At 30.7% G+C, this 24,412-nt stretch overlaps 1 protein-coding gene across 10 annotated transcripts in view; it reads left to right on the top strand.

Moving 5' to 3' along the window:
* Positions 1 to 24,412, top strand: part of LOC145247890 (UDP-N-acetylglucosamine transporter-like) — a 558,987-nt gene that overhangs the window by 277,233 nt on the left and 257,342 nt on the right. For 3 of the 10 annotated variants that reach the window (XM_080109504.1, XM_080109503.1, XM_080109502.1), the window contains exon 2: positions 12,673 to 12,872. The exons of 5 other annotated variants lie outside the window; for them this stretch is intronic. In XM_080109504.1, the coding sequence (XP_079965630.1) occupies positions 12,826 to 12,872 (47 nt within the window). In that variant the 5' untranslated portion in view covers positions 12,673 to 12,825. 2 more of the 10 variants (XM_080109501.1, XM_080109508.1) reach the window with 2 other exon arrangements.

Here is a 24,412-nt window from a genome sequence, read left to right as displayed (position 1 = left end):
TATAGCAAAAAATGGTGAATTTATCGATTAAAAATATTATGATATACATATTCTTTGAATGAATTCAAATTTTTCGTTACCACATTTGATGAAAAATGTAGTCATTTCATAACAACTACTGTGATTCGAAATTAAATTGAAAATGTTATATGTTACCGTAACGGGTATAGAGCCGGGATTGGTGGAAAGATTGTAGGTTCAATCCCGTGTAATGGTTTTTTTTAAAATTAAAAACCGATGAAAATCGAACTATTAATATGCTAATAATTCGCCGGTTCCAAGTTATTATTATAACTACTACTCTTAGAGCTGCTGCTGCTGCTGCTGCTGCTGCTGCTGCTGTGAGATCGTGTCTTGTCCATATTATCATCAGCAGCAGTGAACCTGCTTGCCTAGTTTCGGAAGTAAATAAGTCGAGTAATACATGTGAACTTAAAAGACTAAAAAGAAGAAAATACTAGTGAGAGTGGCAGAGACAATCAGAAGAAGCCAGAAAAAAAAAAAATGGATAAAATAAAAGGTTTAGTTTTTATTTTATTTTAGTAGAAGAAATAAAAGAAAAACAACACAACTTTATTTAAACTGACTCGAAAATACTGAAAATAGTTTAAATATTTTTAAAGGTGAATTAAAAAAAAAAGGATAAAAGCAGACGTCACTTTAAATGTCGATGACAATGAAACTTGGATAAAATAGAAGGTTTAGTTTTTATTTTATTTTATTAGAAGAAATGAAAGAAAAAACAACACAACTTTATTTAAACTGACTCGGAAATACTGAAAATAGTTTAAATATTTTTAAAGGTGAATTAAAAAAAAAGGATAAAAGCAGACGTCACTTTAAATGTCGATGACAATGAAACTTGGATAAAATAGAAGGTTTAGTTTTTATTTTATTTTATTAGAAGAAATGAAAGAAAAAACAACACAACTTTATTTAAACTGACTCGGAAATACTGAAAATAGTTTAAAGATTGTTGAATTTTTATTTTATTATTCATTTATCTCATTCGTTCAGGGAATGAAAGAGAAATATTTTTTTTTAGAAAAACAGACAACATTGTCGATTATTCCTGTATTTTTCTTTGTGTGTATTTATATATATAATATTAACAACGAACTTGGAATAATAATGATAATAAATATATATTTATTTACAAAAGAAAAAGAAACCCTTCATGACCGGCGTCCAGGAAATAGATATGCGGTTTTCTTTTCCTAGATGGTTTAGATTTTCAATGCAGCACAGTACGGTTTGGGATCTTACCATACTATTCTCCAATGCTTTAATAGCTGCCTGACTATCTGAAAGGATAGCTATTTCTTGTTACTGAACCTCTTCCATGATCAGAACCTCAGATTCAAAAGCCTTAAACATGCGCTATCTCTCCTTCTTATTCGGTTTTTGTCGTGATGTTTACCGAATGTTAGAGCTGACTTGTCAGACTTAGGTCTGAGATCCTGCTCTTCAGTGAAGGCGGGGGTGGTGTTTGGTATCACATCCAATGGTGCCAGCTCATGACTGGTGTTTGGTGTTGTATCCGATGATACCTGTATGGTGAAGACTTCTGCCTGGAAGACCGTCCTCAGTTTACCAAGATAATAAGATTTTTGACAGGTGAGGTGGTTTGAGTATTCTATATAAACACTCGCACCAATCCTATCATTCATTTTAGCTCCATCAGTATAGCATTTGATTACGTTGCTTTCCAGCTCTTTTTCATAATCTCTTGCGCCTGTTCTGTCATAAACCATACATGTGAAATGCTTTTCAAATGATCTGGTTTTAGTCATAAGGTCATCCGGCGCATGCAAGAGCGGTACTTCCTTCCTAGCCTCATTACACAAATCCACGTGACTCTTTGTTTTTCCAGTAGTCCCAACAGATCTTGACCACCACAGACCCATGAGATCTATTCTATAGGATCCCCGTATCGCTTCTGCCTTCAGGAATTCTTTAATCGGAGGGATATTCAACAGCATCTCCAATGCTTCAGTAGGTGTGCTCGGATATGCTGAAAAAGTCATTAAACAAGCAAGTCTTTGTACCTTCTGGAGTTTCTTCTCAAGTACAGTTTCTCTGTCCCGCAGATCCAGGAAACACATGCATACGACAAAATGGGACATACCATAGTAATGTATATCCACCTCATTACATGCAGGTTAACTGCCCAGGTTTTCCCCACAATTTGTTTGCATTGCATAAGGGCTGCAGTCGCCTTGGAGGAAATCTTTTCTATGTGGCTTTTCCTGGTTAGCTTACTGTCCAGGATTACCCCTAACAGCCTTGCCTCCTATGAAAGTTTCAATTTCTGTCCACTCAGAAAAAGGTCACCAAGTTGGCAATTCCTTTTATATGTAAACAAGGCCATTTCTGTTTTACGGCTACTGAATTCTAATTCATTTGGATTAGACCATTTATTAGGAATATTTAATGCCATTTTGGCAATGCGTCTGACCAATGATGCTTTTGAACCCGCGACCAGCACTGCGATGTCATCAGCATCAGCCTGGGCATAAATATTCCTATTTTTAAACTCCTTTAAAAGAGGATTCAGCATACAGTTCCATAGTAAAGGTGATAAAATCCCACTTTGGGGGTTTCATTTAACTACTTCCCTATTAACAGTTGCCCTCAGTAGTTCTACTTGAACTGTTCTGTGCCTCACCATATACTCAATCCATCGGATGAGCACTGGTGGCACATTGAGTTCTCGTAGCGACTTGAACATACTACTGAAGGGTATGTTGTCAAAAGCTCCAACGATATCTAAAAAGACACCGAGTGCCATCTTCTTTTTTGTTAGTTTACGCTCTATATACAGATCACGAATTCATGAACCACAGTCTCGGTAGAGACCCTGGCTCGGAACTACTGTGATTGAATGATAAATATTGCATAAATGTGTGTTTGAGAGCTAATTTTTTTTTACAATCATTAATAAATATTATAAATTTATATATTAATACAATAGCAATGCCTGGAAAAATCATGGATTATATGGAAAAATGCGCACATGAAAAGTAATATTCTTAAGATTTTATTAAACCTGGAAAAGTAAAAGACAAGAAATTCAACCTGGAAAAGTAAAGAACAAAATATTCTAGTAAAGTAAAAAATAAGAATTTTTTAGACTTAAAATATTGCAGCTAAAAATAAAATTTGAATATTGATAAATATTTTATTTATTATTTGCATATGTTGTTGTTTATTGTTGAGTTAGAAAGGGTGTCAGTCGCTGGATTGAACTTATTTTCCCCCTATTATTTGCATATATTTATGTAGTGAAAATTGTTTGAATAAAATTAATTCATTAGTTAGTTAGTTAGTAGATGGAATTAATAATTTTATAATTTACATAAAAATTAATAATTTTATTATATCATAATTAGGATCATTTAATTCATTTTTATGTAAATTATAAAATTGCTTGAAATTTATTTATTTGACAAAAAAATCTTGGCAATTCGAAAGAATGTTTAAAATTATTTATTTGTTCGAAAAAACCAAAAAAAAACAAACTATTTTATAAAAGTCCAATGTTGCTTTCATTTCAAAATTGTTTTCTAAAAATTATACTTTTTTACGCAAACTTTTCAATCAATGTTTTTACAATTATATTTCGATTCCCAGTAAAAAATTAATAATAAAAGATAAAAAACAACTCACTTCTCCATTAAAAAAAAACAAAACAATCATTTATATTAATTTGTTATTGGCCTTTCAAAGTTGCTTTAATTAAAAAAAATGTATAAAATTTTTATTTGTTCGAAAACACATATACACACGCACACACACACACACACACACACGAAAAAATAAACAAACAAAAAAAAAACTAATAAATGTTTTGGTTTTGTTTTGGTTTTCAAATGGCGCTCACCCAGTTTAAATAATTATGAATATGTCATTTCAATTTTCTGTTTTTAATAAAAAAATACAAAAATGTTGCATAAAAAACTTTCGCGTTCTCATTAATTAAATCGAAACATTTCCAATTAAACAATGATGGATATATGTTCTCTTTCACTTTCTTTATTTACTTTTTTCATAGTTCTTTCTGGAAGTTTACTGTTTTTGTTTTTTTCGAACAAATAAATAATTTTAAACATTCTTTTGAATTATCAAGATTCATTTTCTCCAGTAATATCGGTTTACCAAGTTTCTGGAAGTAATAAATGATAATTTTAGTTTAATTTAACGTTTCCGGAAGCAATCGTTCGGTCATATAATGATGTCTCCCCAAGATTTGGATAGCAAATGCGTGCAAAAAAATGTCGTCTCCAATTTCGGCAATAAAGGGTAGAAGCACCATTTTATTCATTGTTGATTTATTCAAACAGTCCTTTGGAAAATAAATATTTAAAATAAAGTGGGGTACTCCTTGGGTGTTGAGTTCCATTGCAACCAGTAGAATTATTTAATGGTCGTACCCTTAGCTCCCCCCCCTTAGTCAACGCTAACGCATGCGCACGTAACATTTATCATTTATTTACTTACGTTGCCTTTCGCACTTTCACAAACATTATTTATTTACGTTGGCTTAACTCTTGTTGCGAACCAGGGTATATACCCTGGTTCACCACAAGAAAATAATGAAACGAATGGAATTGAAGGAAACAAAGACTCAATTGATGGATAAGATAAACGTCGTTTATTTGCTGTTGAAAGAATGAACGTTTTAGTTATAACATGTGTTCATGTCCACGCGTGTGTAACCAATGTTCGTTGCGGGACTGGTGTTGTAGCAAGAATAGGAAATGTGTGTTCATCTCAAGTTCGGGTCACTATCGTTTGTTCGCGCGTGGGAAGAGAAATGAATTTTGTAGTGGAAATGAGAATGATAGTCCAGCGTGTAGACAAAGAAGAGGATATGAGAGTTGACATCAGTTAGTAGTCAGCTATGCGAAGGTGTTCTCAGGGACTAGTAGTAGATAGAGAGAGAAAGAGTGGGAATGTGTACATACAGTCTGTTAGCTCGTGCCCCATACATAGTAGTAAGTGGGCGTGACGCGCGCGAGAGCCTCCCAAAAGGGAGGCGGCTGGTTAGCCCAACCTTTCTGGTCGAGAGTTGATTCTAAAAAGGGTTAGAAAGCACTTGTCGCTTTGTTTTATACTCGTTTCCGGTGGTCATTTGCACATGTGTATAATTCCCTAGAAATCGGAGGTGACGTCGTCCATGTGTGCGCTCGTGTGCGCGTACATATGTGTGCGTTAGCGTGTGTGTATATACCGTGAATGTGAGTGTATGTACGCGAACGTGAATATGTGTACATGTGTGGGGACGTGGGCGCGTATGTTTGTGTGCGCGTATGTATATGACATAGCTTGAAAATGTGAATGTGTGTTTTTGCGCGATGCTAGAAAAAGCTCGCACACTCTTTTCATGAATAAAAAAAGTAACCAAACCTGAATTTGTCACTTTTACAAACATTTGTAATTCATGTATTTACTTACGTAAATACTTTTCATGAATATTAAAAAAAAAATAATAACTAAACCATGTATTGATAATTTCTCACTTTTACAGACATTTTTAATTTACATGAGGGGATACTTTTTGGGGTAAATATTTACATTTAGGTCCCCCTCCATAATTTTCTTTTTTAAATGACGACTTTTATTAATAAATAAATCTACTTCTCTGCAACGGGCACTGAACCCCTCCTTTTTTTTTTTTTTTTTTTTTTTAAATAGTATTTTCGGGTGGGTATGCCGACAACAAATATCAGTTAAATTTTGCAAATATTTTTCACCCCCCCCTCCAAAAATGGTGTTTATTTCGGAAGCTGTTCTTAAGATGAGGAGGTTGGGGGTGATTATAAGGTGGACCTAATCTAAAACAAAAAAAATACCAAGTTTTTTAAATGATTAAAATAATTTCTCACTTTTACAAACATTTTTACATGCGCACATAAGCAACTATTTTTTATTAACTTTATTTTCACTTTTTTTATTTAAAAATTAGTAAATTTCAATGAATAGAATAATAAATCATTTATCATTAATATGTGTTTTTGGTTTTGTGTTGAATGAAACTTTTTTTTTTTTCATTACAACAATAATGAACCAATTTAAATCTTCCGGCATGCGTTTAAGGGTTACGAAATTATCAATAAATCGTTTAGCTACTAAGCCAACGTCAGTAAACAAAAAAATGTTATGTGCGAATGCATTAGCTTTGACTAGGGGGGGGGCTAAGGGAGCGACCATTAGATAATTATGCTGGTCGCCATGGAACTCAACGCCCAAAGAGTACCTAAAGTGGCACTTACCCACTTATGTTATTGTGCTATTTTTTAAAATAGTATTTTCACACTAAATTCAAATTTTACAATATGTTTTTCTTTTATTAATTTGTTAGGTGAAAGTAAAGATAACCCGGTCGGTTTCTAATGTGTGGAAAATCTAGCTCCCGAAAAAAAAAAAAAGGTACTCTGGATAGTAATAAAAAATTAAAATTGCCTCAGTCTCGAAAGATTTCTTCTCTACTGACCGAAGAAAAAAATGGCGAAGTGTAGTTCATCTTCTGTTTCTCTCCCCCTCTCTCTTCCTCTCTTAATATCTCTCTCTATCCATCTCTCCCTTTCCCTCTCTCAATCTATCTCTTCTCTCTATATCACCCTCTCAATCTCTCTTTGAGCCCCTTTCTCTCTTTAACTCCCTCTATCTCTCTCTTCTTTCCTCTGTCTCACCCTCTCTGTTTCTAACTCTCTCCCTCTCTCTGTCTATCTATCAATCCCTTTATCTCTCTCTATCTCCTTCTCTTTCTCTATTTTCCTCTCACTTTCTCTTTTCTATCTATATATCTTCCTCTCTATCTGTCCATCTCTAATCCCTCATCCTATTTTAGTCTCCTAAATTAATTACAGTGAATAAAGCATTGTCAAAACATGGATAAATCCTATTTTAGTCACCTAATTTACTAACTGTGAGAATAGAAGTTATTTGGAAATTACTGCTACCTTGAACAGCACCAGAACTAACTGGTAAAACCTTTCTAATTAAATTGATTTTGGCAGCCATTCGGTAACAAAATGACATAGCCTTAGCCCTTGCTGCATGAGGAATACCTGTGACCTTGCTGCCAAGTAGAAGAATTATTTATTCTACTTTAAAACATTCAATTTTTCAAAAATCTCATGTACGACATCTCTAAAACATCCAATATGGGGGAAAATATTGCAGAAATGCAAACTTATTGTTTAGATGAATGCACAATGGTACGCAAAAAATCACTTGGTCGAACCTTGCAAGATTTGCATGGCACTGTCAGACCATTTGGGAATGCAGTAATATTGCTTGCAGGAGATTTCGGACAAATGTTACCTGTTATTCTTCAATCAACACCAGCAGATGAAATAAGGGCTTGTCTCAAATACTCTACGTTTTTGTTCCATGTGAAGGCATTAAACTTAACTCAAAATATGCATATCCAATTGCAGACTGTTCGATCCGCACATAAATTTTTGCATCACTTGTGGGAAATTGGGTACGAAAAAGTGCCAGCTGATCAGAGATGAGGGCAAAATTCTTTGACTTTTAACTTCTGTAATTTTATTTCATCAAAAGAATAGTTAGTTTAAAAGGTTTTTACAGATATTCAAATTATAAGAATTCCACTTGACTGAGTGAATGAGCTATTCTTGCAGGTCAATACAAAGACGTCCACGCTATTATACAATGTAAAATTCCAAGTGAGGTAGTCAAATACAAATCCATCGACACTGTTGTGAAAGCAGATAAAGTGGTTATCCAACAGCTATATTTGCCAGGGATGCCACCGCATGTATTGCAACTGAAATTTGTCAAACTTTGTAATGTGCACATAAAGTTATGAATAGTACGTATGGCCCAAGCTAAACAGGGCTGAACTGCTAGTATATATGTAAAGGAACAAACCGAGTTACGTGTTCATCAACAACAGAAGCAGCAAAACTGAAGCTGCTTCCCAGGACCCTAAATATACAAATATGGGCAAATTTAGACATATTTTATTGGTTTGAAAACATAGGGTCATTTTTACCAATTGTTATAAAATTTTAACCATAGAATAGTGTTATAATCTTCACAAAGCTTGCAAATTTTCATGTAGTTTCGTCGTATAGAACCAAAGATATGAGCATTTCAATGTTTTGTTTGGCTACGAGTATAGATTCATCCACGTATAAATATACCACCTTTTTTTTGGCAATTTTATAAGTTGTAAATATTGGCGATTCAATAGAATTTAACAAATTAATGCTCGTTAGAAAGTTAATGACCTGAATCGTGTCGTGGGCTATGTGACATGTGCCCATAAGGTCGCACATTATTGTTTCAAAAAGTGGGGGTATCACTTTTCAACATTAATTTTACATAAAATTAACACTCACTTTATGGCTACTTTTTTTTAGGTCTGTTATTTTTTTAGGGGTGATGTTTATTGTGGTTAGGTAGAACAACACAAGACCTATCTTAAAAAAACTTGTTTTCTACAAGTTGTCAGGTGTGGTGAAAACAAATATCTCATTTAAATTTTCTGTAAATAAGTACTTTTCCGGATATTAAGCAAACAATGGCTACCACTTATAACATAAAGAATTACATTGCTAAATACCCGGAAAAATATTTTTGCAGAAAATTTAAATGCGATATTCGTTTTCAGCACACCCCAAAACCTTGTATTTTTAGCTTAATTTAAAGTTTTACGATATGTTCTTTCTTATTATTAAATTGTTAGGTGAAAGTACACATTAGTTACAAAACACCCTCCTCTCCGCATGTAAAGAATAGCTTCCGAAATAACGTTATTATTTCAGCATGGTTCAAAAAGTGCACAAGTACCAAAAAACAAATGAAAAAAATTCAGTTTCATCAACGGAATTTTTTTTTTTTTTTTACTTTTTGACCATGACCTTTAAGTAAATATAAATCAGCATTAACTGGCTTTGCAAAGATATCAAACTTGACTATATTGGGAAATATCAAAATGTTTTATATGAAGTCGCAGGTACTACATTCTGCCATTTTGAATTTTCCCACTTCTTTAAAACGCTTGTAATGATAGTTCTAGTGAAAGGCCCATCCTGTACTGTCATAAGATAGACAAATCTTCTGTCAAAATTTAAAAGAAATTGAACGAACGGTTTTTGAGATAATTCAGGTTAAAAGTTAAGGTCAAGGTCAACTTTTTTAAGTTGACCTTGAAAAAAAATATTCCCAGATAAAATTATAGATCAATCCAAGTACTTTAAAATGATATATGAATGAACTTTGTAGGCCCATAAACAACAGAGATATCGTCTTATAAATTTGGTCACTTCTTCATAAAAATTGACATTTTTGTAAAAGGTCAAGGTCATATCTCAGGAACCCCTTGACCTTGAGATGTTTAACAAGTGTCATTCAATTCCTTTCATGGAGATCTATAAGTGTAGCAAATTTGAAAGAAAATCCGTGTTGGACATGGTTTTACCCCCTGTAATGAGCTATATATATATATATATATATATATATATATATATATATATATAAAATAAAAAATAAAAAAATAAAAATTACAATAAGTTTACCAAGGTAATCAAAATGGTAAACTTAAAATATATTATAATATTAAAGAGTTAATATTTACAAGTAATCTCAGCCAGATGTAAAAGCTCAATAAAACCGAAAAGGAAATAGAGCTTATAATATCCGATTCTGCATTTTACTAATTCCTGCCCTTTGATGAGAAGGAGGGTATTTCTTCGAAACTCCGCGGATTAAGGACTATCCACTTATCTTGTGCTTCCTTTTTTAAAATTAAATATGTTTTTAACTCTTTTTCAAGATGTCTTTTAACATGTTTTATTAATCATTTGTTCATATATATATATATATATATATATATATATATATATATATGCATATGTATATATATATATATATATGCATATGTATATATATATATATATATATATGCATATGCATATATATATGCATATGCATATATATATATATATGCATATGCATATATATATGCATATGCATATATATATGCATATGTATATATATATATATATATATATGCATATGCATATATATATATATATGTATATATATATATATATGCATATATGCATATATATATGCATATATATATATATGTATATATATATATATATAATATGCATATATGCATATGCATATATATAATATGCATATATGCATATGCATATATATATGCGTATATGCATATGCATATATATATGCATATATATATATGCATATATGTATGCATATATATATGCATATATATATATGCATATATATATGCATATATATATATGCATATATATATATGCATATATATATATGCATATATATATGCATATATATATAGATGCATCTATATATATATAGATGCATCTATATATATATATATACATGCATCTATATATATGCATCTATATATATACATGCATATATATATATGCATCTATATATATATACATGCATCTATATATATATAGATGCATCTATATATATACATGCATCTATATATATATATATACATGCATATATATATATATGCATATATATATATATAGATGCATCTATATATATACATGCATATATATATGCATCTATATATATACATGCATATATATATGCATCTATATATATATACATGCATATATATCTGCATCTATATATATATATATATGCATATATATATATACGCATATATATATACATATATATATGACAGCCCCTTTAAGAAATTCGTTTCTTATCGTTGAGCACTTTCAGTTGAATTAAAGTCGGTCAATTTAGCTCTTATGCATAGATCGTCGTATAACGATTAGATCACTGTCTGACTGACGTAAATGAACATTTAAAATTAAGATGTTTAAATTCAACGTTATTTCACGTGGTTAATGGTAGCGGAATGGATTAGGTCTCCGCTAATCGAGCCAGAGATGTCTCATGTTGAGGGTTCAAATCGTTCGACTGGTCTTAATCGTGACACCCTGCACTTAAGATTCCCAAAAGGATGAAACACTAGTGTCTGTGTGTGTATATATATATATATATATATATATATATATATAGAGAGAGAGAGAGAGAGAAGGACCCTGGGAGAGAAAAAGAAAGAAAAGAAAAGCGGAGGAAATGCTAATCTCAGATATATGGGGGTAGAATTAGCCATGTTCGTAAAAACCAAGGGACCTGCTAGAGAGTACGTCTTTTTCTCTCATAGAAGGGTGTCCCCCTTTCCTTCCGACCAATTGAGGGGCAAGTTTCTGTTCCGTGAACATAAATAAAACTGAGAGTTAAGAAAACTAATTGAAGAATTTGATTTCAGTTTAAAACCCTGCCCCCAAAAAATAATCTGTTGGGACCGAAATTATTTAACTCTTTTTGTATCTGAAATTATTTTATGCAAATAATTATTTTTGTTCAGAAAATTATCTCAGGTGTTTTCATTAATTATTGACTGCCTGTTGATTTGAGAGTAACCCATTTGATTCCAAATCTTGAAACATGATACACAAGTTGCAGCTGAGAGAACATCACCAGAGCACCTATGAATGAAATAGGTCGGATAACAGGCGACCAGCCAATTAGTTAAAGGTGAGACTTAGGGCCGTGTACGTTTTGTGCGCTCTGGGTATCAGCATCAGAGTGGTAATTTCCAGTAACCAGTTATATTTTGAAGGGTTCAGCACTAGAAGAAGTTATTTTCTCATCTTGGTTGTTAATTTCACAACGTTTTGGCTAATATAACGTCTTTAACCCTTCTTTCAGCTTTTCGAACTTGAGAATCTTTACATCGAACTATACCGGATTTCGAACTGAGCCTTTTATCAAAGCTGTCAGAGTAGATTGATCTCGTTCTGTCAGCCATAACTAAGTGTTAAGTATTATACTATTCTCAGTTATTGTTACCTACAGTAAGGATTGAACCTTCAACCTCGAGAAGCCTATCACTTAGAACTGATTTATCATCGTTTTTAATTGCTCTACAAATTTGTGAAAAGAACAAACAGAAGTGAATCGTAGTTCAACTACGAATAATATAAATAAAAGGTTTAGTTTAAAAATCCTCTCAGGAGACACATGGAAAAACGACTTTCTAAAACACTGAAATAAGATCAAAATGTAGTATCAGATGCTTCAGATGCTGCACTTCAATTTCTTGTTCTCTGTCAGTGGAGGAGAAATCCTTCACGACTGAGACAATTTTTATTTTTGTTCCTTTTCTCCACATTAAAAAAGACCCTGGTGTCTGACTCTGTCCCGTGGGGAGACATTGTAAATAGGAACAATGAGGATAACCTGATAAGGTGTTAGCCATGTTTAAAACATAACATCTCATCTCATTTATAAAGATTTTTTTCTTTTTTAAATTATTTTATTGTTAAACCAATTTATTTTAATCCCCTTTAATCCTCATTAAATTATTTTATTGTTAAACCAATTTATCTTAATCCCCTTTAATCCCCATTAAATAATTTTATTGTTAAACCAATTTATTTTAATCCCCTTTAATCCTCATTAAATTATTTTGTTGTTAAACCAATTTATCTTAATCCCCTTTAATCCCCCATTAAATTATCAAAAAGTTACAGATTAATAATAATAACTGACATGTTTTAGTAATAAGTTTTTAAACTCCTGTTTTGTTTTTGTTTTGTTTTTTAACAGGGGATCGCGTTTTCTTGTTTTCTGTTTTAACTTTTGCTTTACACTAAGCAAGTGAGCGAGCAACACTCGTCTCTGCTATGACAACGCATCGAGCTATTGACAACCTTAAAAAGCAACTCATGAACTCGCTCGTTTATTTTTCCTCAACACAAAATGCCTGAAGCCGAGCTGTTAAAATCAATTTTGCCCGAGTCCACGAAGTATGACTTTTTATTTATCTCCTTGTCGTATCTGAACTGCTTATTGTAGTTATGTGATTTAATTTGTGTATATACGTGTCGTTTATCTATGTTCATTATGTGATAAACATAATAATTATTATTATTGTTGTTGTTTGTTTGTTTGTTTGTTTGCTTGCTATCTTATCTATTGTTGTTTTCAAAAATAATGTTTAAAACTGAAGTCCATTTTTTGTTATTTCATTCGGAAACAGTTTTGTAACTTGGTTTTATACTTATTTTCACTGTCTTTTCTACTTTTGAAAACAGTTCAAACAGATTTAATAAAACGAAAAGGTATATTAATTTTTAAAATATTGTATTAATCAATGCTGCTGATAGATTGAAAATGTTTTGCTTTTGTAATAAGTGATTGTTCTCGATTCCAATCGAAATTAAATCGCTTCATTTTTATTTTATTTTAAATAGCAATAAATAATAATAACGTAGGGTGGTCAAAAAGTAGAAAAAAAATGCAGTTTTTTTTTTTTTTTTAACGAATTAAAATCCATTATTCTTGAGCAGCTTTTTTTTTTTTCAGCAAGATAAAAGCCATTTTTTTTTTTTTTTTTTTTTTTACATAGGAGTCACCATTTATCAAAGCCCAGAGGCCACTCGAAGATAAGGGTTAAAGAGTGTACAGTAGTTAATGGGACAATATCATAGTAATGGTTAATGTAAATTTTATAAATTGGATTACTTAACGGGAACGGCTCATCAAGAACTTGTTTATGTTGAACTTGAAGACGACCATATTGTAGTCAGTGGAAAGCAGGCAAACGGAAGACAGTTCCACAGGTGTGCAGTTCTACAAAAGAAGCTTTGGTTATTGAATCTACGTTTGGGTTTGGGCACAGATAAAGCGTGATGGAAATTATTGATAGTGTTTTCAGCTAGACGAGTGTTTCTCATGAATGTTTGGTGGGAGGGGGCATAGATTGGAGCTCAGACGACCACTTGCCATGAAAATAATGATAAAGCAGAGACAGGCTCGCAACGTCTCTTCTGTGAGAAAGAGGTTGCAGGGAAGAGAAAAGGGCATCTCCCACAAGGCCACGAAGTCTATTTTGTACTTTGTCAAGGCAGGATATGACCTTTCTAGCAGCTCCTACCCAGATGTGGCAACAGTACTCCATCCTTATACGCACCTGGCTCTTATATAGGTAGAGAATGCAGAGGCACATCTGAGGACTTATTACATTTCATTTTTATCTTAACTGAGAGGTCGGAAGATCCTAGTGGAGACAAAACTAAGGATGAACATAGCTCAGGGCAAGTTGTGAGGAAAAGGTCTAGGAGACTTGCATACTAACCGTCAGTGTTGGGCACAGGGGTGGGTTTGCGAAAAATTTGAGTGCGGTCATAAGCAATGGAGAAATCATGACAGAACCTCCCCTCATCATTTGTCTTGTTTGAGTGGGTTAACCATTCCACATTGTAGACATTGAAGTCTCCACAGATGTGAATGTTAGCTGACAGAATGTGGTCAATTTTCTCAGATATGCTCTTAAAGATAGTAACTCCGCTGATGTGGGATATCTACTGGATCAATAAAAGGATCCCACCATTTTTCCAGAGACCTTGGCAACGGATTTGATGTACGTGTTCCATTTCAGATCAGGAGTAAAGGTAAGACCCAGGAACTTGTCAAAACATGTAGCCTCCCCAAGACGAGAGCCATTCATTTCAATTGATGCCAAATGGGGATAGAAACTTGGTTTTAGATGCATTAAAAGTAACCAGCTATCTCTTTCCCTATTCTACCATGTGCTCAAGATCAGAGGAGAAAGAATCAGAAAGAACTTGGTCATTTACAGCCTTTGATGTGTTGCCATAGATATTAGTATCGTCAGCATAAATGTCTATGAATGATCTAAGAATGTGTTTTAGGAGATTATTGAGATTGTTATATCGTAGGTTGCGTTAAATCAATATAACATAAAATATCTTACCGCAGGAAGTCCAGCCTTCACGTTGGGTTTTTAGCAACTCATAAAGAAAGAGCATGACATTTACGAACAAATAAGGAAATATTTCACTGATATATGACGAAATACGTTTATTAAGAGACACGCACACACACACGTAACTACAATTCCAACATAATAGATGAAAGTTTGAAGTCCAAATATGATAAATGGATGAACGGAAAATGATGTTCATCTGGTCATTTTTAAAGTCATTCTCTTTTCTCTCCACTCTTCACTTCCGGTCGTTGATCTCGCGATTTCTTGCGAGAAATTAAAGTTTTAGGACTACAGTCAAAGGGAGGCGACTTTGCCCAAAGTTACTCCCCTTTGCATTATGAATTTGTCTGATCCCAACAGATGTAGATCAGGAAGAGTGTTGGGCCCAGGATGGACACCTGAGGAACTCCAGCATTAATACTATGAGCTTCTGATTTCTGCCCATCAACCACTACTCTTATGAACCTATCAGATAGAAATGATTTATTCAGAAGACATTTTTAGCTATACCATAGCTGGAGATCTTCTGAAGGCCTTTTATATGTCAAGAGCAATTGCCCTAGAAAGGAAGCCTTTGTTGAGAGATACGCTAATCCTATGAGATATAACCATAAGCACATCTGCTGTAGATCTAGCAGAACAGAAATCATATTGCAGGTCACTGAGGAGGTTATTCCTGCTGAGGTGATTGACAACTTCTCTTGCAGATTCTAGTAACTCATGATGCACACGAGACTTATTGGTCTTTACTGAGAGGGATATGAGCGATCACCTGAATTCTTAAATACAGCGAATACTGATGAGATTTTCCAGTGTGTTGGGAAGGAATTCATTTTAAGGCAACACTTAAACAACTTTGTAAGTATGGGAACTAGTTCTGGTTGAAACTTTTTCAGCACTATGATTGGAATGCCGTCAGGGCCGGTTGCTTTACTGGAATGAAGGTTCTTGATTAACTTGTAACGTCACGCACAGATATTTGTATGTCGCATGATACACGAGAAAATATGGCGACCTTGGTAGAAAAGAATTAGTCAGCTACAGAGTATTAATGTATGATGTGCGGATGATAGACGGCAATATAAATAAAATGCAGTAAATATAAATGTAAATATAAATGCAGTAATTTGGGCAAGTACAACCTATGCATATAAGGTAATTTAGGGTTTTCTCTGGAGATGTCTCTACCACATGGAAAGCCATCTTTAATGTAAGCACATATTCCATGCCCATGGCGATCTTTGGGGCCAGATTTGGATGTTAAATTAGAGTATCTTTTAATTACAAACTCATCTAGGGAAATAATCGGTCCAATGTTAGGTCCACTTAGTAATAATAGGTCTGGTTTAGTCTCCTGTAATTGGATTTCAACCTCTGGAAAGTTTGAACGTAGACCCCCTGATGTTGGAGAAGGAGACATGGTAGTGGGGGTCTATATTGGAAGTTGGAGATCTGGATTTATGTATGTATTTTTTTCTTGAAAATTTCATGATGGAGTTTTGGGATTTGTGGACTATGTCGACAGAGTTGCTTGCAGGGCAGAGAGGGAAAGTAAGAGAGAAAAAGAAACAAAGAAATATATATATATATTTTTTTTTTTTTGTAACACATAAGGTAAAGCCGTAACAATTACCCACTAGTATGGCATTGAGAAACCTCATCAGAAGCTACTGCATAGTCCAGAATCCATTCACCAAATGGCAATACAGCAGCCCCAGTACTTTGCATCTGCTGATAGGACAGCCTCCTTAGTGGTTAATCCAAGGTTCGGGTCCCTGACTATCAGGCAAATAACGTCAGCCCAGATAAAATGTTTACCTCCAGCACCCTTACCAGTGACATGGCCTCAAAAATGGACATAGAAACAGAAAATTTCCGATATCTCTGGCGACTGTTCACGCAAAATACTGCCAACCTAGAATATAGATTTCTCCTTTTGTCAGAAAAATCACCCATTAAAAATGACGACTGAGGGACGAATTAGGAGGAGCGAGAGTAACGGGAGCTGCTAATAATACATCCATAATGCAATGTCTACTCTCTATTAAGAAAAAAAATAATATTAAGTATTTTACTTAATATAAGTTCAATTAATGTGTTTAAGGGAATTAACTGAAAATGAATAGGACTATCGAATCTATTTATGCTATATTTAAAATCAACTTGCGTTCAAAAGTTTTTAAAATTAACTATTGAAAACGCTACTTTTGTTCCACAGTTGGCCTGGTGACGTTTTAAGGAATGTGAGATACAGGGTCAGAGTGGAGGTAAAGAGAATAGAACTGTCCAATGTATTTATGCTATATTTAAAAACAACTTACTAGATATAATGGATGAGAACATCTATTAAAACAATCCAATAAAAAATAGAAATAAAAACTGAAATAAATATAATATTAACGTTTGTATCTAATAAAACAGAATACATATCACAATGAAACTGCTAAAAGCTTCCATCTTCAATGCAAACTATTAAAAAGCCTGAATTTTATCATATGAAAAGCAAAATAATATAAAACCTTTTCTACTATTTTTAATAGAATTAAAAATTTTCCAAAACTACACCATTCACTGCCATTTTTGTCTTGATAATTAAAATATTTTTAAAAGTTTTTTGAACCAATTTTTTTTTTTTTGTCTAAATAAGGTTTAGGATGATTTGCTATAAAAATATGCAAAAATATTAGAATGTACCTGAATTTCAAATAATTCTAACCTTTTTATATCACTCTATAAATTTTGCGTCATGAAATTAAAAAAAAAAATTAATGATAGTTTAAAATAAATTACAGAAGCCTCAATAGGACTAAATAAACTTCATTCATATATATATAAATATATATATATATTTGTTGTCTACATAACCTCCAAATTTAAACAACAATGAGGCTGGCCAGTACTAGATGGGTGACTATTTTGGGAATGTTAGGCATCGTATGTGTTGAAAAAAAAAACTCCTGTATCTTCTATGATGGCTGGGACACCATAGGTTAATAAACAAGAAATTGCAGAAAGAAATTATCATATTTTTAGCAAAATGCGCAGTTATTTATCAATTTTTTTCTTTTTTGGTATTACTTCTTATATTAGCAATATTGGGCTCACTAAAAGAAAATCATTAATTTATTTTTCAAAGATTTACAAATAGTGTCATTACAAAAATATTGAAAATATATATATATATATATATATATATATATATATATATATTTGCTTATCTGAAAGATAATAATTATCATTAACATATTCAACGAATTTCACACTTCAAAACACAAAAGATGAAAAATTGAACACTTCAACCTTAAAATCGGGTATATGCACAATTGTTTTTTTTTTTGTTTTTTTTTTTAAATCTGCAATCTTCCCCCTCCCCAAAATACAATCTATTTTGTTCAGTTTCGGCTGATTATTTTAAGCATATTTGTATCCACAAGTAAAGAAGAGGGTTTTTGTAGGTAAATATATATATATATATATATATATATATATATATATATATTTTAAGTGACCTGTACATTTCAGTTGACCTATTTTATTTTGCCCTATATATATTTTCGCGCCTTTAACATTTCCTGTCTGGGTCAGTTTGACTTTTGTTTCCCTTTATTTTATATTTAACTTTATCATTTTTTTTTTCTCCTTTCTCTTCCCAGATTTTTTTTATTTATAGTTATGTCTCGGAAGTAGAGTGAAAAGCACATCTTATTTTTCTTTTATTAATATTATTTTTTCCGTGTACACACTTTTTTGTGAATTATTCCATGGAGTTCTACCTTTGGATTATTATGGACCATCTTCTTCCAATTACGGGATTTCTTTGGATTTTACTTGTACAAATGGAAATTCTTTTAACTTTCTTGAAGTTTTACATTTGGATTTTACCGTCACTGGATTTTTTATCTTCCACCAGACTATCCATTAATGTGTAATCACCTTTTTCTTTACCATATTCCCTCTGCTTAATTTATTTTATTTTCAAGTAAGATCTTTGACTTATTTGTTGTTTCATCAAATACTTCTGCATGCAAAATCCGATCCTGCATTTTGCTAATTCCTACCCTCTGATGAGAAGGAGAGTATTTCTTCGAAACTCCGCGGATTAAGGACTATCCATTTATCTAGTGTTTCCTTTTCAGATTAAATATGTTTTTAACTCATTTCAAAGTGTTTTTTAACATATTTCATTAACTGTTTGCTCATATTATAAGCTCTATTTCCTATTTGGTATTATCGAGCTTTTATATCTGGCTGAGATAATTTTATAAATATTAATTCTTTAATATTTATAATTTACTTTAATTTTACCATCTTGGATCATTTTGGTAAATTCAATTGTAATTTTCATTTTATATATATATATATATATATATATATATATATATATATATATATATATATATAACATAAAGCTGTGTGTGTGTGGTCACGAATAGGCTCCTATAAGGTTGACTATTTTAAAAAACTGATTACACATAATGATAGAAGATGTATCGAGACACAGGAATGGGTATGTTTGATCTGGCAGAACGGTGGTTCATTAAAATTGTGGGTCTGTGTTCGCGCCTGGTCCACATAGTATGGAAATAAAAAATTTAAAAATTAAAAAAAAAAAACGTTTACATGTGTTTTTGATATAGATGTACATAAGAATACTTTGATAAGTATATTTTAACTTAAATAGGGATGGTGTGATAAAATTGTGGGGTCTGCGTTCGCACCTGACCTCCATAGAATTGAAATAGGCACAAACTTTAATGACGACTTTTCATATCTATCTGCGTAAGTATACTTTGATAATTTTGTTTCAGTTTGAAGAAATATGGTATAATAAAATTATGGGGCGTTCGTTCGCACCTGACCTCCATAGAATGGAAATATGTCACAAAGTTTAACAAGGTTTTTTTAATATAGATCCACAGAATATTGTGATAAGTGTTTCAGTGTGAACAGGTATGGTATAATAAATTATGGGGTTTATCTATTTTATTTTTACTTTCATCATATTTTGCTTTGGTTTTGATAGCCCCAAATTTACAACCCTTCCTTTTCATAACCTATCATACTTTCATAAATCAGAGTCCATTTTCTGTAGGCTGTTTTTGAACCCAGTCAGCGATGGGTACTTTTGCTAGTATATGTATATATATATATATATATATATATGAATATGATTATGAAAAAAAGTGTACACTATTATAAAGTTCATTCTTCACTTAATAATCCGTAAAATTTCGTATTGATTGGATAATTACTTGATTTTTGGTAGATTTTTAAAGAGAGACTTCATCAAAAAATACTTACGTCCGCCTTCCGTTTTCACCGGGCATAATCCTTTTCTTTAGAAAAATGAAATTTTTACTAATTTTAATAAGTAAATGCCAATTCCTAGTTACATTCTAAAACAAATTATGTTCTGATTTACTTGCCTCCCCTCGACGACAGACTTAGACCGTGAGGTCAGCTTTTAATGTACAGAAAATCCAGCTCTCTCTAAAGAGGTATTCTGGATTGGAACAAAAATAAAAATTGCTTCTTCCTTCACTGACCGAAGACAGAAAGGATAAAGTGTATTATCAGAATAGAGTGCTCGGTAAAAATGGCACCGGGGGGGGGGGAATGACAAAAGTGAATAACTAGGTAAAAATGGCACTTTGACAACAAAAAATTAGGACCATTCGAGAAATGTGAGCTAAGCCCCTATTCCCCTCGGTTAAAGTAGAGGTTCAAATTCTGTAGAAAAACCGAAAATGAAAATTATAATGTTTCATTTAATAATTATTTTATAACAAATATTTATATATAATTATCTGAAAGAAAACCTGAATAAAATTTTGTATTGCCATATTTACCTTAATTAAATTTAATTTATTAAGATTTGAAAATGGAAACTTAATTCAATTATTGAATTGCTGGCGGCCACTGCTTTAATTTTCTTGCACCAAGAAAATTTTTACTTAAAAAAAATGTTATACTGCAGAAAATTGGCAAAATTTGTTTACAAATTACAACTGTTGAGCGTTACTTGAAAACAAGAAAAAATGGCTGGCACGATATGGTAATATCTTTGGAGTCCTGATAAGGGCTTAAAAATATAAATAAAACAAATTACTGGTAGAAATTCACCTAATAAATATTATGATAACGTTTATGGGGTGGGTTTCTTCCAGTATTTTGTTTTATTTTTATTTTTAAACTTTAATTGAGCCTCTAAGTTAAGGATGTCTTTGAAAATAATCTGCAGAACTTTAACTATCCTTTACTTTTACCTAACAATTTAATAAATAAATAAACTTGGGATTGGAAATTAATACCCTTGCCAGAAGTTATATTGTTGATAAAGTTTAATATCAGGAACTGAATCTGATCAAACACCGTTTGCTGCTAACTGTGAATGGTATTTTTTTGGTTTGCCAATATTTATGAAAGAATGGGTGCTTTTGTTTTGTTTTTGTTTCTCCCCAAGTAGCAATTATAACTTTTTTGTTGTGAAAAAAGTAGCTATTATCAGAGCTCTGGATACTTATGCAGAATAGTATGGAACATGCTTGAATAATGGCATTATTATTTTAAAAATCATTCTTCATTGAGAAAAATACTATCAAATTGATATACATAGTTTTTTTGGTTCAGTATTGAAGAGGAGGTCTCTTAGTGGCTGGTAAAAATTACAAGTTTTCTGGGCAGAAACAAAGACCATAAAAAGAAATCAAGCATAATAAATATCAGTCCTGCAGTGATGACTCCTGACTTGGCTAAGGTTATAAATTATGATGAAAGAAAGAGAGTGGATATACAAGCAGTTAAATGTTATTTTTCTTATTTCTACCTCTACAAATACTTTTCACACTGGCTTGCGAAAAGGATTGATCAAACTAGCTGAAAGCATTATTGGCCTTGATTAGCCCTTATTTTAAAAAAAGAAAGCCTAAACCCATCCCTACCGGTGTAAATACTTCTTTTTTTTTTTTTTTTAGACGGAGGAGTCTTAGCCCTATTTTAACATAGATGAATGGGAGCTTAACCTGTACTTCCTCAATGGTTCAAATTTCAGAACAGTCCTCCTACTCTCGGTTGTCAAAGTGAGCATCCCATCATATTCCTCAAGATACTTTGGTAAAGTTGCAGCATCTTTCGACCCTCAAAAAATCCTTTAAAATGATCACTATTAAACGTTTTGCTGAAAACGAAAATAACCTTTAAAATTCCAAGAAACAAGTAGTTTCCAAGATGTGAAGAAATTATAGTTTCAAAAGTTTATTATTTTGTTAAGATTTTAGCATAAAAAGATAGTTTCATTATTTTGTAAACATTTTAGCATAAAAATATTTTAATTATTTTGTTAACATTTTAGCATAAAATATATTTTCATTATTTTGTTAACATGTTAGGATAAAATAGTTTCATTATTTTGCTAACATTTTAGCATAAAAATATTATCATTATTTTGTGAATATTTTACCATAAAAAATATCATTGTTTTGTAAATATTTTAGCATAAAAATATTTTCATAATTTGTTAACATTTTAGCATAAAAAATATCATTATTTTGTTAACATGTTAGCATAAAGATATTTTACTTATTTTGTTAACATTTTAGCATAAAACTATTTTCATTATTTTCTTAACATTCTAGCATAAAAAATATTATCATTATTTTGTTAAAATGTTAGAAGAAAAAAATATTTTCATTATTTTGTGAACATGTTAGCATAAAAAATATTTTCATTATTTTGTTAACATTTTAGCATAAAAATTGTTTTCATTATTTTGTTAACATTTTAGCATAAAAATTGTTTTTATTATTTTGTTAATATGTTAGCATTAAAAAATATCTTCCGTATTTTGTTAACATGTTAGAATAAAAAGATATTATCATTATTTTCTTAACAGTTTAGCAGAAAAAATTTTTTTCATTATTTTGTTAACATTTTAGCATAAAAAATAGTTTCATTATTTTGTTAATATTTTCATTATTTTGTTAATATTTACATTATTTTGTTTATATTTTAGCACAAAATTATTTTCATTATTTTGTTAACATTTAAGCATAAAAATATTTTCATTATTTTGTTAATATTTCAGAATAAAAAATATTTGCATTATTTTGTTAACATTTCAGCATAAGAAATATTTACATTTTGTTAACATGTTAGCATGAAAAATCTTTTCATTATTTTGTTAACATTTTAGCATAATAAATATCATTATTTTGTTAACATTTTAGCATAAGAAATTATTATCATTATGTTGTTAACATGTCACCATAAAAAAATATTTTCATTATTTTGTTAATATTTTAGCATAAAAAATATTTTCATTATTTTTTTAACATGTTCGCATAAAAATTGTTTTCATTATTTTGTTAACATGTTCGAATAAAAAGATATTATCATTATTTTCTTAACAGTTTAGCAGAAAATTTTTTTTCATTATTTTGTTAACATTTTAGCATAAAAAATAGTTTCATTATTTTGTTAATATTTTCATTATTTTGTTAATATTTTCATTATTTTGTTAATATTTTCATTATTTTGTTTATATTTTAGCACAAAATTATTTTCATTATTTTTTTAACATTTAAGCATAAAAATATTTCATTATTTTGTTAATATTTCAGACTAAAAAATATTTGCATTATTTTGTTAACATTTCAGCATAAGAAATATTTACATTTTGTTAACATGTTAGCATGAAAAATATTTTCATTATTTTGTTAACATTTTAGCATAAAAATATTTTCATTATTTTGTTAACATTTTAGCATAAAAATATTTTCATTATTTTGTTAACATTTTAGCATAAACAATATTGTCATTATTTTGTTAACATTTTAGCATTAAAAATATTATAATTATTTTGTTAACATTTTAGCATAAAAATATTATCATTATTTTTTAACATTTTAGCATAAAAATATTATCATTATTTTGTTAACATTTTAGCATAAAAAATATTATCATTATTTTGTTAATATTTTAGCATAAAAAATATTATCATTATTTTGTTAATATTTTAGCATAAAAAATATTATCATTATTTTGTTAACATTTTAGCATTAAAAATATTATCATTATTTTGTTAACATTTTAGAATAAATATTATCATTATTTTAACATTTTAGCATAAAAAATATTATCATTATTTTGTTAACATTTTAGCATAAAAATATTTTCATTATTTTATTAACATTTTAGCATAAACAATATTTTCATTATTTTGTTAACACGTTAGCATAAAAAATATTATCATCTGTTTCTTAAAATTTTAGCATAAAAAATATTTTCATTATTTTGTTAACATTTTAGCATAAAAATGTTTTCATTTTTTTGTTAACATTTTTGCATAAGAAATTATTATCATTATTTTGTGAACATGTTACCATAAAAATGTTTTCATTATTTTGTTAACATGTCAGCATAAAAAAAATATTTTCATTATTTTGTTAATATTTTAGCATAAAAAATATTTTCATTATTTTTTTAACATGTTAGCATAAAAATTGTTTTCATTATTTTGTTAACATGTTAGCATAAAAATATTTTCATTAATTTGTT

Source organism: Euprymna scolopes, chromosome 26 (assembly GCF_053919585.1).
Source record: "Euprymna scolopes isolate OS-2025 chromosome 26, ASM5391958v1, whole genome shotgun sequence".
Classification (NCBI taxonomy): Eukaryota; Metazoa; Mollusca; class Cephalopoda; order Sepiida; family Sepiolidae; genus Euprymna; species Euprymna scolopes.
Note: the sequence above shows the minus strand (reverse complement) of the source record. Positions and strands in the feature narration are given on the sequence as shown.